Here is a 19,846-nt window from a genome sequence, read left to right as displayed (position 1 = left end):
GTTGTTGTTTTTTTCTTACCTCTTCTTGTTGCTGTTGCTGTTGCTGTAGGAGAAAAGCTTGTTCCGCTTCCTTTTGTCGTTGCATAAATTTCTCCAATTCTTCTTTCTGTCTCTGTCTAAAATTCTCCACTTGCGGTAATGAAGAAGGTAACGAAGGTTCCGGAACAAATTCTTGCGAGGTAAGAAAATCCACAAAATCCCAATTCACCTCTTCTGAAAGTAAGTCCGGGTTCCCTTGGGTGGTCTCCACTGCTGGTGCACCCCAATAAATCGTTTTCTGAGTTTCCGTCATGTTGAATCACTGTCGCATGGATTGACACCGCACAGGCGCTAGCGAATCTATATAGACCACGTGACGTCACAGGCTGTTCTCTTCGGATTGGATGCGGACTGACTGAATTTTGTAACGCGTGTTTGGATTGGTCAATGAACTCAATCCGTTTTAATCCTTCCTCTACCTATAAATAAGCACAGTTCACTGCATTGATTCACCTGTTCTCGGCGCCTCAAGATGTGGACCACAGTCGAATCATCCACCCTTGTGTCTTCAATGATTTTTTGGACGGACATGCTAATGTATGTCCGATCCAAGTGGACAGTTGTCCACAAGTCAGACACCAGTCTGTGGATACGAAGAGTCTATGTGGAAAGACAAGGATGCCTCAAGAGGACTCTGATTTATGGCCCTACACTAAGACGCAGCTTGAGGACAAGAAGATGCTGCAGATGCCCTTTATGTTAAGGGCATATTAACATAAACCCAAAGGCCCTTTTCAGGGCCACTCACTTCTCTCGAAAAGAGATTGAATTTCGATTGCCAACCCCTTTTTTTATTTCATTTTTTAAAAAAATCCCATGTTAAATTCCCCTTGTCCCTAAAGTAGTTTTTTTTCTCCCATGTTAAATTCCCCTTGTCCCTAGACAAGCCCAAACTCTATTCCGATGTTCAATTCCCCTTGTCCCTAGAATTGCTTTTTTTCTCCCATGTTAAATTTCCCTTGTCCCTAAATCGTCCCACGATTTATTCCCCATGTTAATTCCCCTTGTCCCTATATCGTCCCACGATTTTTCCCCATGTTAAATTTACATAGTCCCTACATCTTCCCAGGGGTGTTTTTAATGATAAGTCTCATTGTCCCTATCGTGTCCCCATTCACTACTATCGATACGGTCTGTCTTAGCATTTTACAAAAACAAAGAAAACTCAAAATAAAACAGGTGAATTTAAATATAACTATTTATAAATGCAATGGTGGCCCAGTATGTGTTGAAGTAATTTTCACTTTATATTAGTAAAGTAAGATTACGTGATATGTTCCTTGCATCAAGTGAATCGTCTGAAGATAACTTGATGAAATGTTAAAGCTGCTGCTTGGGTGGACTTTTATTTGTTGAATAACCGTCATAATGACAAGCCATCGAAGACACACTCCAATACGCGTATCTATATCTTATAACAAGTGACAACAAATATGACAAATACATATGACTATTTGTAAATGCAGTTGTGATCAAGAAGGTAATGAGACATTCTTCAGTAAAAACTAGAAATATTATATGACAAGATATTTTACTTGCATCAAATGAATAGTTCGAAGATCACCAAGAACACAACTGAAGGAAACTAAAGCACGAAAAAAGCTGCAGACATGTATATATATATATATATATATATATATATATATATATATATATATATATATATATATATATATATATATATATATATATATATATATATCGGGACGTTTCTATTGTCTAATCTCGCTAAATTCGATTTCTCTTTTTTAATAATTACTATATATAATGTACGTTACGTTTATTCAGGTTAATTTTCGCGGTCTTGTGACCAGCCATTTTGTTAGCCAGATGCATAGATCATGTATAATTCATTCAAAGAAATTTCAGTACCGTACATGAAAGTACCATAGAGGTCTGTCAAGATTCGCATAATTGTGCATGCTACAAATGCATGCAACTTTGACTTGCACAATTACATCACATCTGCAGAGTGCCGCCATTACACTACCTGGAGTTGGCGATCAATATAAAATTCACAATAATACGTCTTCGAATGCTTACCTCGGATACGATACTCGGTCTCTTATAAATGGATTGAAAAAATAATAAAACATTGTAAATGTAGCTATTTGGAAAATGGAATAGTGATCCAGATTGTTTCGAGACACGTCCGTAAACACTAGAAATGAAATGGAACGAGACATTTTCGAGCTATTAAAATTCCAATGTAGTTTTCTATGAAGTGAGAAAATGTCGCACCTTAGGCACCCAAACCTGCGTATTCGACGCGCTATTGCACAGTCCAGGGAGGGTTAATCAGAAACATCCTACAATCACATCATTACCTATTCGAGAAAACGCGAACGCGCGTTTGGATGGGTCAAGTGCGCCAATCCGAAAATTCGTTCGTAGCTCACAATTCGTGTCGTAAGTAATGCATATTCTCAAGGCTCAACTACGTTATTTCGAGACAGGAAATTGGAAATATATTTCGTTCATATATTGTTTCTCTATAGAGAGAATTCAGAACACATATTTCCGAATTTTATACACGAAAACTTTATTACCCTTTTCAAAAAACGCGATCATTAGAAATTCATGCAATAATACATTCTTGACTAATTGGCTTTCTTGAGGTAGATTATTTGAGCCTCGATAACGAATATTCCTTTTGTAAGGGATCATATAATTCAAACATCTATTTGAATGTGTTATTCCCATGTCCCAACGTCGCTTATATCAGCTTCGAGGTCGTGCATTTGAGTTTTGAGAATACGAATTTGTTTCACGTTATGACCCTGAACAGTTACCATGCAGCTAGATTCCGCGAGGTGAGAGTTTCGATTTCGCGAATTGCAGAGCTTCATGACACTTAATGTAGATCTTGATTACGTGAGTTATATGCATCATGTGATTGAATAGGACATTGTGGTTGGCTTTCGACTAGCCGAACATCGATATGGTGAACCTTTGACACAATACGGTTTCTTTGGATTTCTATCGTCACTGCCCCAACTAGAAAGTTTGGCATACGCCAAGAATGCTATATATATATATATATATATATATATATATAGACAGGGGTACTAGAACACTTTATTATTGGATCAGTAAGCACGTTTCTGTCTGGTATCTGATTTTTGTCCGGCAGGCTAATAACTGATCTACCCCGGAGCAGACAAGATAAATAATGTGAACGCAGATGAAAAATGACTTAAATCGAACGTAATTTAAACTGGAAAAATAAAAGAAACGTCTGAAATAATAAATCCGAGAAATTAGGCATAACTCATTTTCAAATAAGAAGCACAAACACATTTATTAACAAACACGTTACATTTAAAAGAAAAGAATGAAAGAACAGATTACATGGTAAATGCTTTCGTTAAAAAAGAGCACTTTCGCGGATAAGAGGCTTATATCAGGTGGTGACCTATAGACGCCTGCATGGCCTGAATATGGGTTAAAACAGCTTTAATAAATCGACCAGCATGACAGAAATAATCTTCCAATAAAATCTATACACACGTGTTCTTGTCAAAGCAAATGGGTCCTTATTCAGTTGACATTAGTTTCATTTGGAAATGAAACACGTACTAGAAACTTTTTGCAGTGAAAGTTTAAGAAACAATCGTTGTGTCCCGGAGGTAGTGTATACCAATTGTAGCATACGAACATTTCAACGTTTGAGTATGGTTTAGACCTGTTCTAATCATTCACCCAGACTGCATGAGTTTTCCAACATGTCCAATCTCTCCCGAAATGTCGCGGTACTAATTAGAGATTAGTCGTACTGAAAAGGGAGATTCTCCGTGGACATCAACATATACTGGCGGCTTTCCAAATAATCCCGGAGGATAGACGTGTAAGTGTAGACAAATTTCAATCATCCATTCAAAAGCTCATACGTTCTGTCATCTACTCTGTCTGAAAGGGAAGTTGACACTGACTGCTGGATAAACAATAGCTTTCCACTGCAATTGGCACAAAGCATGACTGTACAAAGACATAGCCCAACCTCACGTTGAACAGAAAGTTTGAGGGCCAACTTTGACATTGACTGCCGTAAGCCTAGGTCTTCCCGGCTACCAATTTTCATCGTCCTTGACCCAAAGAAGCTCCTTATATACCAAATATATTTGGAGCCGTTTCATGTTTTGTTTCCATGTGTCCTGTACTTCTCCCCGATCACGATATTTTAGACGATGCATAGTATCAAGTCTGATGTCGACTGCCGGAGAAACAAAGAGTTTTCCCCAGAAAATGTCGTACAGCAAGTAACAGCCTACATACCCTTAGAGGGTCCGAGTATTGTCTACTCCCTTCCAGTTGTCTTCATTGATTGCAGTGATATTACAATGATGCCCTCTGCACCCTGCTTTTGTGAATGGAAAATTCTCAATGAGCTTTACATGTGATGTGTACATACATTCTACAGTACTTTATGGACTTCCGCAGAACCTATTTGAACACTTTTGATTCCCCCCCCCCATTACTCCAAAATATGCTTAATTGGATGTTTGAGAATATTTGCTAGAGAATAAGAACTTCCGCTGCAAGTGGCGTATAGCAGATGATAGCCTACGGACCTCTGTAGTGCTATGACATTGTGTGGATTCGTTTCAATCAGCCGACCCTGCCGTTGGAATAGCTAAAGAAACACCAGCTTCCCGTTCTAGTGAAGAAATAAATCGGGGTTGTATTGTAGATATGTTTTTGGAGTTTTCTTTGGGAAGTGACTTGCATTGGCTGCAACCAGCGGAACCTCCGTATGAGCAATCGACAAAAAACAAGGTATATTGTAGACCCGTTTAAATCGTCCACCGCCACTCCCACAATTTCTTCACTCCATTCTGCCTGCATTAATGGTTATTTGAACCTTTAGATTTTATTGATGGAGATATAAATGGTTTATCCGTAGGTTCCGTTGAAAGATTATGAATGGGTTATAATTCAACACTGACGTTAGACAAACTGTTTTCCTGGGTAAGCCCTGTGCAAATATAATAGAACCGCTTCCTGTCCGATCGCCTAACAGTTATTCCATCAACAGGTGCCTATCGAACTTACTACGAAGTTTGATATGGAATAACGAATAGTTTTACTCGACTGGTAGCGTAAAGCAGGCAACAGCCTATATATCATATATAGGCGGGTTATTTCTATCCTCAGTACACCTTCATGAATGTTCTAGGATGTACCGCCCTCCAGTTCTTGGTAAGGGATAATATAATGATCACTTTCGTAGTGCTTGTCATTTTACAACATGTTCAGTCGTCAACTCCTACTGCTCCGAGGTTATCCCATCCTATCTGCCTTTCCAGATGCTTACCAGGAAGTTTTTTAATTGACTGCTGGAGATATATGGGTTTTCTGCCAGAAGTGGCGCAGCCGGAGGTAGCCGGCATACCGACGCTACTACCCGACTTACGTTGTAGGTTATCTTTCAACAATACATTGTCCAGATTGTTATTTATATTCGTGTATCTTATACACTTTTTGAAAGGATATGGACGATATCGAGAACAAAGATCCAGATAAAAGCAATGCTAGTAAAAGGCTGTATAGGTAACGTCACAAAGATTTTTATTTATTTAATCAAAACGTAAAATTGCTTAATTTCAGAGATTTTGTCACCGAGGGAGAATTGTTTCGGTAGAAAAAAGCTGTCCAGGGGTTGAAGAAGTATCATGGATCAATCAAACAGAGCAGAAGAACATTTGACAATGAACAGTGGTCCTCGTTCACTGGTAAAGCTGCTGAGCGTGGACATAGAAGATGAGTCATACAAGTGAGACCCACGGCAAGATGCGCTTTAGCAAATCCATGAAGAGCACTATACATAATGAAACAAGACCATTATAAACTCTGTTTATCAATGTACACACGGATCTACTCAACATATTGCTTCGCTTTATCAACTCGGCCTGCAATATTCATGGGTACACCATCAGGATTTGAATTACAAAATTAATTATTTCCATTTTTATATAGGCAGTTCACATCGGCTACCTATAGCTTATAGACTTTTACCTGGCCTAATTATAACGGTCATAGTTAGAATATTTAACATCTGTTACACTACTCGTGTTTTGATTAATCAAAAAATAATAACCAAAGAATTGCACCAAACTTTATTAAGCTCGGCTTTCAATATTTCATAAAGTTGATCAATACAATATCCTTTAACACAGCTTACAATCTTGACAAAATTATAACTCAAGAAAGGAGCAGTACATTAACTGTATGGTTGATGTACAGGCAGTTAATTAAATACGTTACATTTGCAGCATGCCAATACTTGTCCCGTATGTGTCACATATGGTTTTCATCGAATTATATCTACACAATGGCTAATCGTTCCGTGCGATGTTCCAGTTGGTACGAACATGTAATGCCTATTTTCAATATATCTTAACGGTGTCCTTAAGTTTCCCTCACATGGAGGAATATTTTTAGCTTAAGTTACACTTTAAACATTAGTATTTATGAAATCAGTATATATTCTGTCTTTGAATTCAGTCTGATGAAGCATTAAAGCGAAACCGGTCACACATTCAACGTGTTGGCGTTGTTTATTTTATAATTTATATGTATATATATATGTATGTATATATATATATATATATATATATATATATATATATATATATATATATATATATATATATATATATATATATATATATATATATATATATTTATATTTATCAATTGTGTCACACATCAAGTGCAGCATTTAAGACTGTGTGCAGCTTGTAAGACTGAAAAGATCTAAGTTCTCTTGAATCAAGTAGTATATATGGACAAACATGGATACATACATTCAACAAATACAGTGATCAGAGGTTACGGTCAGTAAATGTGCATGTATTGTAAATGATGTTTCTGTTGAAACTGCTTTCCCCTGAGGAAACGTCTGAACTATTTTATAAGAAGGACCATGCGTTATATAAGATCACAAAATTCTTTTGTCAATTTTTACTGATCTGTTAACATAATAATAAAACAAATTAGCAAGATTGGAATGTTTGCATTTTTACTCTGATATACAAGAAAACACATGTAAAATATATCATGATGAAAGGTCTTTGCTGATCATATTGCTTAAAGAATGTTAGGTAATATTTAGCCATAGAGCAGTTTTAAATGTTAAAACAAGAGAAAATCCTCCTTTACAGATTTTATTAACTCATGATAGGAAAAGAAATTACAATTTAACTAAAATGTTAGCAATAGCATTCCAGTTAATTTCAAGTATTTGTCTAGATACAAGCAAATAATTTCCAAAATACTTTCAGCTTATTTTCATGTTATCTTCCAGTTCCATCATACTAGAATTATATGTGATATTGCACGTTACGAAAATACAAAATCTGCAGTAGAGTTGATTTGAATAGTACTTTGGTTTCAATTGTGCTCTCATTATATGTCGAACCAGTTTGCACAATAAGGATTGCAGCAGAAAATTTCTTTCTTGCGAAGGAAATGTAATTTTAATAACCCTTTATGATAAATTATATTCAGTGATAGAATAGAATTGACAATAGTACAAAAATTTAATTCTGCCATAGAAGATCTTCTGGAAAATATTAGGGTTGCATTAATCTTTACATAAATGATTATACTTCTATGGAAGATATTTTAATGGAAATGATGCAATACAAGGAGTTATTAGAGATGAAATTACTGAAAGCTCTTTTAAGTAGCCTGGAATATCCGCTTGATTACATAGTGGTGGGATATTAGATTAAAACTTCAATCCAGAGTTTTTAAGAAAGTAATTCGTGTTATCAACTAAATACGATACATAGTCATACGGTGAAAAGGCATCCTTATTAACCGTTATATTAATAAATTAAATTAATAATTAATAAACAATATTAGCACATATATAATATAATATATTTTCAACAAGACATTTCTTAATACGCTTACATTTGTTTTTTCCTCCTATGTCAGTTATAAAAACATTGGCTTATAAGACCATCAACTCGACTTTGAACAATCCAACGGCTTTCTTGTTATCTAGCTGCATTTCATATATGTTTTTATTTGTATGATCTTTTTTATCGTAAACTGTGTGTGGATAAGGTTATTGTCTGCCTTTATCAGTTGTCCCTCTATTTCAAAAGGCCTCACATAACCAAAAAGTTTGAGGTTTGTCCTGCACATGTGATTCCATTTTTAATGGTCTGAGATCTCTATACGGATATTAAATATACTGAAAATCATTGGTGCCGCAATCTACTCTCGCAGATGCAACATTGTCCCATGCATTATTGATTTTGTCTAACACATTTTGAAAGACAATGTAATGCCCTTCCCATTGCTAGATTTTGTAATGACATAATATTGTTTGAGCGGTTTCAGTAATAAATGTACAAGTAGTGGCTTGTAATTGCTCATGTTGATGGAAGTGTAATAGTTTTTGGCTATGATCTAGCCATTAGTTATCATAGCCGGTCTAGACACTATTGCCCTTTCTGTACTCCAATATTATTAAACTGATCCGCAGCAAAGTATTTGATGCTCTTAATAACTGGCACTGCAACTAATGCAGCGCGATAAGATAATGCTGCAGACACCTTTGGTGAGCCTGGAAACTGTCCCTGGACAAAATCACCAAGACCATTTCCGTAGTATGCTCTATAAACGGGTGATAAAGCGTTAACAACTTGCACAGGTATCACACGTCAACATAGGATTGTCCTTATCTTTAAAGGCTAGGTCGATCTTTGCTGTACAGCATTGTACTGTTCTCACCACGTAGGTCCAACGTGTGCCCGCCTGGTCCGCGAGGGTTAGAAAATGTGCCAACATGTCAGTATGACATGTTAGATACACAGATCTAGGATAAATCGATATCCGATCATCGGAGGGCTCGTTTGGTGCAAATGCAAAAAATCATGGAACTGGTAAGCAACCCGCAAGCCAACCGCTTATTTTCAACCGATCCGCAAGGTTGTGGTTGTCTCTCAGTCCACAAAGGCCTTCTCCGTTCTCCCACAACCCTGGTTTCAAAGAACATACAGTATCTGCCATCTGCTTGGCCTCTCTTCTGAGTCATTCGCTCTCTCGCTCTGTTTGTGCCAGTGTGTGTAGAGGTCATGTTGTACGTTTGTTGTCTTTTTACCTGTCATTATTTAAATTTGTAGACTTTCTTTAAACGGATGATTTTGCACCATCAGATAGGCCGTGTTCTTTCTTCGATTGGTCCGGCGTATATTCACTTTTAACATGTATTTTCGTTCGTGAATGCTTTTCCGGTGAAGGTGTAAATGTTTCCTTATAAAATGCAGTCATTTCAATATTCTCAACAAAAAAGGGGAAAGGAGTTTATTTAAATCCAGGAACTTCGCTGTCTACTTGCTTGGTCCATACATCTTTTATATTTGATGTTGGATGTTTTTTCAAGTAATCTGTCCATTACAACGTGATATTGTAAAGCAGCTTAAAGTGATTTTGAAAAATCCACTGACGACCTGCTTCAATAAAGGTTTGCGGTTCTGTTCCTACGAGCATTGACTTGTACACAGATGGCGGTAGTTGTGCTGCTCTGATGTGTTTGTCTAATTATTTGATGCCTTGTTGAAATGTATCAGTATCCACTGTCAATTGTTCAATGGCTTATGTCGTACTGGCAAGCGGACACACCGTCACTTCGGTAGTTTCGGCAAATTTCGTTTCCACCCTACGATTTCACGTGGGGTCTTGATCTGTGGTGCAAAAGTTTGTAAGAAGCCCTCGGTGACATGGGAAAGGTGCTTAGTGCCATTTTCACGGCAAGATTTATGAAAAGTGTCGTCAAAAGGTATTAAGTCCAGATTTAAACCCCACAGCCGTTCACTTAAATGTGCACGACACGTAAATATGTGCATATGATTTGTATTGTTTTAACATATTTTACCTGTTAAGAACATACATTTTCAAATCTACTAATTATATTTCTACCATTCATACTGCCACCGGGAGACATTCCCCAAAGTATATTATTAATTATTCCTAATATTTCTTTCAAGCAAGAAATTCATGTTACTCGTAGGAACTAACGAAATACCTAAATCAACTATACATCAGTCTGTTCTGAAAGAAGTTAAATAGCTTATGAAAAATACTTAATTTTCTTTCTCCCAATTGATAATGAATATATTACTGATTGTATAACAATTAATGTTGAGTTAAATTTGAAAGACGTCCAAAGATTTGCAAATAATTTTCATAGATTAACACATTTCATCAGGCACGTACGTGTATTTGCAAAATGTATCAATCACTTTTGTAAGAGATTTTACCATGTTGCAACGCATACATATTGCTACCTATTCTAAATACGCAAGCGACACGTGCTACTCTTATGACATATCATACGAATTGAATCGCATATACCTCTAATTATCCTCATACTATGTACAATAAAAGGTTTCCAACATCGAAATCAATGATTTTAATGATCACAACGACACATGACTGAGAAAATACTTATCAATCGGAAAGACCAAATATTTCAAAGCTATTCATGAAAGGAAATGTCAAAACGACCACATTTAGATTTTGTGTCTTTTACAAGCATCTTTAGTGATAGGCATTCTAATTTTACCAATCGTGTCATCTTTTAAAGATTCATTCATTCAATGATTTGTTTGTACCTTCTGGTATCCAAGATTTGTGGAGGTAGGGACATTATGGGAACGCACAAAATGGTAATCTAATATTAAATGATCAGCTTTCAGTATTATGTTGATTATCAAATTTGAGAAAGTGCATTATTTTCTTTAAATGAAAAGAGTATTAACTATAAGACGTTTCAATAATATCTTACATTTTAAGCAAACACTCTCCAAGATGAAGTTTGAAGTCCAAGTTTAAGCTGTTATTTGATGGTAAATCACGTTCATTTCTTTTTGAGGGGAACAATAAGGGGAATGTTATTGCAAAAACAAACGTAGTCGAAATCGCAGTACAATTTAGATGTGTGTAATCAAGTTTTAGATCCCATGATATATATCATGTGATTCGGATTTGTAGAACTAACAAAGTATATTCTGTGCGAATTAAAACTGGAAAATGTAAATATATTTGTGTCATTCTTACTACCAGCTAAAAATGTCATTTTTATATTTTGCCACTTGGTTGTTATTTATTTGGACCAGTGCTATGTTATGAGCCGTATGGCGTCTACCGCTAGTCTTATTCCGAAACAAGGTATCAAAAGAGTTAAATTGCAATATTGCAAAGCAGCTGATGTTCCAGTCTCTGATAAATATGCAATAGACCTTCACCTCAGTATGTTTTATATATTATTATTGTATACACCCGAGAGCACTACTTAACAGAAGATAAAACAGTTGTTTTAGTTCATCCACAAACAAATTTAAAAAACTAAAAATCAGAAAGCTCCTACTATATGAGTGTACATGGTTTGTTTGCAAAGTAGTTCCTAACATACTGTACTATTTAGGGCACACGTGTCATGCACGTGCTTGTAATATCAAGGTGATCTCAATGTAAAGTTACCGGAGACAAAAATGAGCATATATTAAATGCCATCTACCAGATCTTTCCGCAAACTATGTAATAATACGCTTCATTTCGTTATTGCAATTCGATACTAGTCTCTGCTATCAAAATTGTAATATCAGTCAACTGCATGTAGTAAAAATAATTTATTAATTGCTCTCATTTTTGCTGAGGAATTGTAAGGAAGCTTAATTTGTAGAAAAATATATTCCCGTATCGCATAACCTTCTGGCAACTTTGCTTTTACGTTCATTTCCTGTGTTCAGTTTGTGCTTACTATTTTCTTAATGAGTAGTAACTGTACCTTCAGATTTGCAGACGCTCTGTAGTCTAATATAAGATTTTCGATATTATCAAATGGGTCCTTACTGTGAATGACATAAATGTTATAGAATGTCGTAAAGTTTCTATTTCATTTATAAACTGCACTTTGGGCCCGACCAAAGGAAAGTGTTGAACTTTTGAGAAATAGCCATCATAATCAAAAACAATTTTAAAGCAGATTATATGTCCACGTCCTCCTTGTTACGGCAACATGTAGCATTTTAATGTATTCAAATGTATTATTCAACTTTTCCCAAATATCATTGCTTCGTTTTACCCATAATTTACATCAATTATAGAAAATAATTAGTGAATCAAGAACGTTTTGCATACCAATTGAAAAGTCAGAAACATTCTGTAATATCTGTATATATTAATATAATTAAAAAATTAATGCTATACATACGCATGTATACCTCACCACCAGGAAGGAATAGCTCATGTTTATATATAACTCTGAAACAAACGTTGACTTAGTTCCTGGCCTTATTTCATAACTGGAAGTAAACAACTTTCGAAAACATTTTTTAAAGTCATTCTTAGTGTGGGATTTAGAGCGTGAAATCGAAGCTGCACATGAAGTAAGGGACTTTCGACATGTAAATAGCCACAATGTTGTTATTTCAAAATGCTGCTTTTACCGGATTTGCGCAGTAGCCAGATTTAATAGTGATGTTTTGAAATATAATTTTACTTGAGTTTTTAAAACACCTAGACTCAATTTTTTGTAGTGACCAGTTGGAGTTAATTTTTTATTTTTCTTAACATTATTTGGATTTTAAGAGATTAGTTTTGTTTCCTGAGAATAACTAAGTGTTCATACATAATTCGTGGACAATGCTATTTATTGCAATTTTATTCGGAATTCATACACCATATTACTATTTTATGTGGTTCAGTAATATACTAAGTACAGTATACGTCAGTGCCTTCCATTCTGGATTTTCGTCGGGACGCTAACTCAGATTAATTAGAACATTGTATTACTAGGACTACATTTTATTTCTTGGATTATTCTTGGATTATTTTGGGATTGGATTCTTAAAACTGCAAGTTCTATTCCTCATTTTTAGAATGTTTTTCTAGGGAAATAAATTATTTGTAAAATTGTACAAACCTTGTTGTCTTCGAATTTTTCTTGTTACTATTTATGAGATCCTAAACACCTAACTGTTTTACTGCTTGATCGCGATGTCAACTGGCAATAAATAAAAAGGGATACAATAAATAATACGTTTCATCATTAGATTTTATAACCATCACCGACAGCACCATCAACATAGTCATCATTAAAGTTTAGAGCAGCAGTTGTCCCTGACATGTTAACATTATTCCATATACACTTTATCAATATAATGAATATGAAGCAGTGTTGGTGCTATCTACACACAGGATGAAGATACATATTCCTAATCATATTGTCTAAAACAATGGAGGCAACATGCACATTAAGCAAATCAAGAATATATGAACTCTATTAGAATATACCTATTTTATATTTTCAATATTATAATTCACAAATTAAAATAATAACTAATTTAGTGGTATTAAAACTAAAAATCAGAACATTATTTACATGTAAATAATACTTTTCTTAACTATTTTATACAGTTGGAAAGAATCAATAAAAACATGCAAACGCAAAAAAGAAGATTTGTACTTATAACATTTTATGACAAGGTTTTAGGGAGCTACATGAAAAAGATTTATTGTGCACGCAAATAGTCGACGAAGGTATCTTTAATGAGATATCTGATGTAAAATGCAAATTGTAACTCTTGTCGAAACACTACAAGGTAAAGTGGGAGGTATAATGTTGAAAATATAAAGTAAGCAAGATATATAACCATATCTCTATCTATATTATAGTGAACAGGACTTCTTTAGGCAAGACGATTTCAACCTGTCTCTAAAGCATGTTCTATTTATACCGTCATTTAGTTAAAATCATTAATTACATATGTTTATAAAATCTCATATTTAATCATTGGAACCTACCATATCGTACATAAAATATTTTGTTTATACTGTATAGTACCATAACTGACAAAAGAATTACCATCTACCGTCTGCAGCAGAACCATATTTCCTTGGTGAAAAGAAGAGCCTGTGATTTTGGATATTGAATCAATACAGACACACTGCTATGAAAAACATTATTTACATTTTAATAAAAACTTGTTCTATTGTTCGTTATGGTCGATTATTCTGTTGACAGGTTACATACGTTATGGCTTAAATATTCAACATTTATATGGATAGTTTAGAATCTTTGTTCTGTAGACAACGTGATAGCTTGCAATCACATAAATGCTGACCTCATGAAATTTTATATATTTCAAAAAGAGTTAAAAATGTGTTTATAATTTTTTTTTCAGATTTGTAAAACTTGGAAAAATCCAATGAATATATTCTCATCAAATGCGATCATCTAATGTCAGATGCTGAGCTACACGTATTATTGTCAAGCCAGGTAGCAATGTCATTGTATGATCTTTTGTACTTTTCTAGATTATTTAGTTTTTGACAAATGTTACATAGAGAATTACAATATGTCCAGTTTTGGCTCTTCAACACATACCGGTCTTTAGATTTCAAGTAGAGAATATATTTATCCTCGTCTTCAGCAAGTCGTTTCATAAAATTGGCTAACTCCTGAACTGTAGAGAAATTGGCGCTGTCAATATAACTGTCATTCGGTAGGAGAGATTCGTAGTCAGAATATCCACGCTGGATAGTAATCAAATCTAATGGGAAGTACCAAAAGAATTTCTCAGTTATGTAATCCTTGCATAAAGAGTTTTCGAAACTCAGATAAAACTTATACGCTTTGCCTATAGTATCTCTACATTCAGTACCATTTCTAGAGCAACTGCTTGTGCCACAATTTCCGAAAATGTCTACAGGAATATATGTTTGCAAAAGACGAACAAAATCATCTCGTTTGCTGTCTGCATTGCAATGGCTTACTATCCATGCTGCGAACTTTGTCTTAGAGCGAAAGATAGCCCTATAGTTTCGGTCTAGAGGGTAGGGATTTGTAACCAATATGCCATATGGATGAGGAATGTCAGAGTCTAGTCGGTAGGTCATGGTCCAGTTGAACATTGATCTCCACTGTCGTCTTTTGAAATGGTTATTATGGTAATGAACAGGACTTTCAAGACCATAAAATATCCATATCTGATTAGGTCCACGTCGATTTTGTAGTATAAGCGGTGGATTGTGTGGGAAATTAGACGCAGTTGCGTCAAATACTAGAGCATCAGCCTCCTCTAGAAGGGATCTGTTATATGTAATAACGCAGTTGCCATGAAAACATCTATTTATGTTTGTATTGCACACCTCTTCTTCTTCTCCAAACCAAGAAGGTCTATTGTACCAGAGAATCTTCAATATTGCACTAGTTGTATAGTGTTCAGATGAATTATAGACTGGTGCAAATTCGCCAAACTGTTGAATCATATCCACCAGCTTATGTTTCATTTGCTTGGAGGTCGAGGGTACCCCTTCCCTAGACATATTGTATTTCGTGTGCTTCAAACTCTGAAAGTCTTTCTTTGCATGATTGGCAGGTCTTATTAGTTCCGTGAAAACTGAATAAACAATCCACGGTGTATAACTCAAAATTATCACAGCGTATACGGTACAAAGGACACTCATCAAAATTAGTTTTGCTTGAAAAGAGAAAAATAGAAAAGAAAAGTTAATTTATGCTGTGGTTTGGTGTTAATTTCATCCATATGTGATACAATCATTCAACTAAGACCTTGTATCTCTCAAGTAGTGTACCCTCTACCTTGCCTGACCGTACATTTCTATTTTTGTCGCCGTCATAAAGTGATGGATATTTTCTGGTATGCTGCTAATGCTCATTACCTATCCTAATTTTTGAAACATTAAATTATATTGATAACAATGATTGTGCTTTGTTTTGTTTTAATCAAGCACTGCAGTGGTGAGTAACATTCATGTAAATCCATAATTAGTGAGTATTTCCTAGATACGGCCTTTGTTAATGTCTTATTCTTCTACTTCTAATACTTTCTAAAATTCACACAACTGCTAGTATAGCAATGATAACAAGGGATTATTAGTTTTATATTGGTATTTAATGTTTTATCATAATATAAAAAAATCTCGTTTCTTACAAGTTCTAATCACACAATTATCTTACTTTTATCACTGACTCACCTAATATTGAACGTAAACACAAATGCGTATATTATTCCTTAGAAGATGTTACACAACGTTTGTTATTTACACATCTCACGGCTGACATTGCTGTATTGTTTACAACTTTCAGACGACAATGCTATATCATGATAAAACTACGCGACCAAAACTCAAGCATCATGTTTTAGAGTGGATGCATATTAAAATAGCTACATTGAAGCGTTTGTCAGAGGTAAACGCTTTTCATAGTTTATTTGAAATCATGTTTTGCTTTCCAAAGAACATTGATCACTATTTCCATTTTACTTTAGCAACATCCAACGTATATCATTGCAAACATTCTTATTCAGCATCTAGGCAAGCAGATAACAAAACATTCTTCCATCCCAACGAATGAGTACAGTGCTTGATTAAATTTTATCTTTTTGGGCACGCAACATATATAGTTTGCCACATAAAAACTGAAAAAACCATCAATTTATATTCTCTGACATGCAATCCGTTCTACTTGAGAAAGCTAACTAGACATTTAATATCTTTCCACAAATTGATGGATGGCCAGGTACTGGCACACATAAAAGACATGCAATCACCTGAAAACCACATCGATGAACACATGTACACTCGTTAAATAACTTCTCAAAGAAACATGTATTGAAAACTACCAGGCGATAGCAAAGACTTTGCGTCTGAGTAAACATTCTGAAATAACTTGAATAAACAGCGTTAAGTAAGGAAAATATATTTATTATCATACATATATTTTATTGGAAAAGTGAAGTATCAAATATAGTTTAACTTACTCATACAAAATGTCTAAGTGAACCATCCTTAACAATTACAGCCGGTCAGAATGTATGAAGTCGCATAATTATGGCAAAGAGAAGGCATATAACAGACTACCAGATCCATTCTAGCTACATAATAGCGAAGTCAATGCCTCCAATATCATTTAAATACAGTTAGTATTTTACAGAGAGTAACCCTTGCGTCTTTTCCAGCTCCAGCTTGTGTTGGAGATCGCTGATTTTTAGAGTTTCAAATTCCAATTATCGTTGTGCTAGTAGCTGCTGTGGGGAAGGTCAGAATTCAGTATATGTACCTGCGTTTGATTTTGTATAATGTTAGTGACTCAGTCTCAAACTTAAGGAATAATCTAAACCGATAGATTCAATGATGATTTTGCGACTGGGGTATCTCCATATTCGAACCAGTAACCAGTCAGGCAAATAGTGGAACGACCGTCAAATGCTTATATAATATGCATCCGTGATAACTAGACCACTGTCCCATTAATTATCAATCATACGTTCGAGACAAATAAAGGCCGTGCAATGCTTGTATATTGTACACGTGGAGTTGGACAAGTTCAATAGCTGTAATTTGTTCCGATGTATTAGTCAGTGGGTCTCATGTTGATCAAATTGCAATTCATCCCGAACTAGCTGCAGCAAATTGCAGATACACATATATATCACTTAAAATTTCGAAGCGTCTAACACACCTTTTTCAGTTAATTGTATAGCAAATCATAAAGACTCTCTTATTTATCCATAGTTTTAAATGTTATTATTGTCTTTCTATGATGATATTGTACAATACAACACTGAATGTAATTCTTATACGTCACTATGGAAAATATAGCTTTTATATTTTATTTTGAGGATTGATCTCCGTTGATTCATTAAGTGAATCATATTGGTGAATTAAGTTGTACAATTTTGTGTCAAACAAATCTCCTAGTTAAATGGCATTATTAACAATCCTAAGTCTAGACGATTCGGTGGAAACAAAATATTTTTCCTTCATGCTGAAAATATGTTTGCATTCATGGTGTTGTTTTAAAAGAATAGCAGCATGAAATTAATTATTTACTGGTTTTGTATTTAAATAAATGTTTTCATACACACAATTTGACTTCATGGCGCCAAGGGTTTATTATAACTTCAGATCTGTTTACCACGGCGTATATCAAATGTTAGGTTTTACATGGCATGATCAGAGGGTAAAATAATGTATAGCCACACATTTATATGATGCACATTTTGGAACTGAAAAGATAGATGAAATCATTTTAATAATTTAAGTGTTTTAAACATTACTACTAGAAAAAATAATGAAACAACGAACTTACATTTAGTAGAAATAAACATATGACTCCTACGCTGACAACACTCCCTCCTGAAATAATAGAAAATATTCAATGTTTGTCAACGATGTAAACCAAATCCATTTATATTGTGACCATATTATTTCCGTCACATCTTGTATAATATTTACATTATAAATTACGAAAAACAGATATAGCAAAAATTCCCTAATCATAAGAGAGAATATTACATAAATTGGCCGAATAGAGGATTTTGTTTCAAGTGCCCATATTCACCTAGCGATGCAGACGTGCGTGTAATTATAGCTTATAACGAATAATAAATACGATATAAATTTAACAGTCATCGGTATATTATTAGTGGATGTACAACGTATATATTTTGACCTTACTATACATATTGTAATAATCATCAATTCTTAATCACTTACATTCTCTGGTCATTACCAGTATCAGATGTATACCTCAGGATTGCTTCTAGCGCAAAGGAAATATATTCACTTTTGGCAACATATGGTATTGCTAGGTTGAATTATCACACCTTAAATATACTTCATGTATGTCACGTGTAAAACGAAACGTTCATTTCACATATGAATGACATTTGTGTGGTTGCGCCGCATAAAAAGCACATGGAATCCATATGAAAGGAGTGTGCTGTATATATGCGTGATGTATAATCAATTTTGTAATTATAACCTTAAATGGAAGGACTTCGCTCATTTCGTCATAGCAGCGCCATTTGTTTACGGCACTGGATCGTTTTTTTTATTTGGATCACATGCGGCTCCTGGTCATTATGATGTAAATATATTGGATTCTCTGGAACTCTTAACTATATACAACAGTTATTTTGTCTTCTATAACAAAATTCTTCGAGCATGTATAGATAGAAGATAATTAGAATATCTGTTTTGAAATTATGAGCACTATATTTGGCATTCCAAACAGCAAACACTTTATCACGGTTGTACGACTATATGCTGCTTATGTCGGCTTGCATTTATTTGAATATTTAATGCAAAAATAATATTGAAGGCACGGCAGAGTCTATATCATTCATATGAACTGCAAATTAGTACTTGATCTGAACAATGGTTTATATATATATACACAGAGAGAGAGAGAGAGAGAGAGAGAGAGAGAGAAAGTTGTTGTTGTTGTTGTTATAGGGTTTAACGCCATTTTTCAGCACAAGATAGGCTATACATGGCGGCCAGTATTAATGGTGGAGGAAGAACCGGGAAAACCGTGGAAAGAACCACCGATCCACGAGAAGCTACCGGCAAGCTTTCTCACATATCCACATTTGCCGAGCCTTGGACTCAAACCCATGCAGACAGAGGTGAGATGGCAGTGATCCGTGACGGACAGCGCTTTAGACCACTCGGCCACTGAGAGAGAAAGAGAGATAGAGTGAGATAGATAGGATTATAATGTAATGCATCAAATTTCATGAACAATGCTGAACTTTGTTACTGTTGATTAAAGTATTCCCCTGGCTGAATAGTGAACCGTTCTTCCTCATTGTGTATTGAATTATTGATCTTTCATTCTGGCATTTATATTGTGGTCATGAATGACTTCACTATGTACTGGGCGTTCGGAGCCCAAACTTTCAAGCTCTTGAGCTTCATTATGTATGTAAAGTAAGGCTAAAAGATATATGAAGAGTGCATAAGATAAGCTATGCCG

At 34.9% G+C, this 19,846-nt stretch overlaps 1 protein-coding gene across 1 annotated transcript; it reads right to left on the bottom strand.

Moving 5' to 3' along the window:
- Window positions 1-6,732: 6,732 nt before the first annotated feature.
- LOC149795810 (lewis-type alpha-(1,3)-fucosyltransferase-like) lies at window positions 6,733-18,698 on the bottom strand. Its single transcript, XM_089965716.1, has 3 exons — window positions 18,583-18,698; window positions 18,176-18,222; window positions 6,733-15,542 (listed from the first exon to the last, which is right to left on the bottom strand). Coding segments are annotated over exons 1-3 (1,299 nt in total). The 5' UTR covers window positions 18,585-18,698; the 3' UTR covers window positions 6,733-14,292.
- Between the last annotated feature and the right edge of the window lie 1,148 nt (window positions 18,699-19,846).

This window comes from Sinohyriopsis cumingii, chromosome 7, assembly GCF_028554795.1.
Source record: "Sinohyriopsis cumingii isolate HCF-2022 chromosome 7, ASM2855479v2, whole genome shotgun sequence".
Classification (NCBI taxonomy): domain Eukaryota; kingdom Metazoa; phylum Mollusca; class Bivalvia; order Unionida; family Unionidae; genus Sinohyriopsis; species Sinohyriopsis cumingii.
The sequence above is the reverse complement of the archived record's forward strand: the minus strand, read 5'-3'. Positions and strand labels throughout refer to the sequence as shown.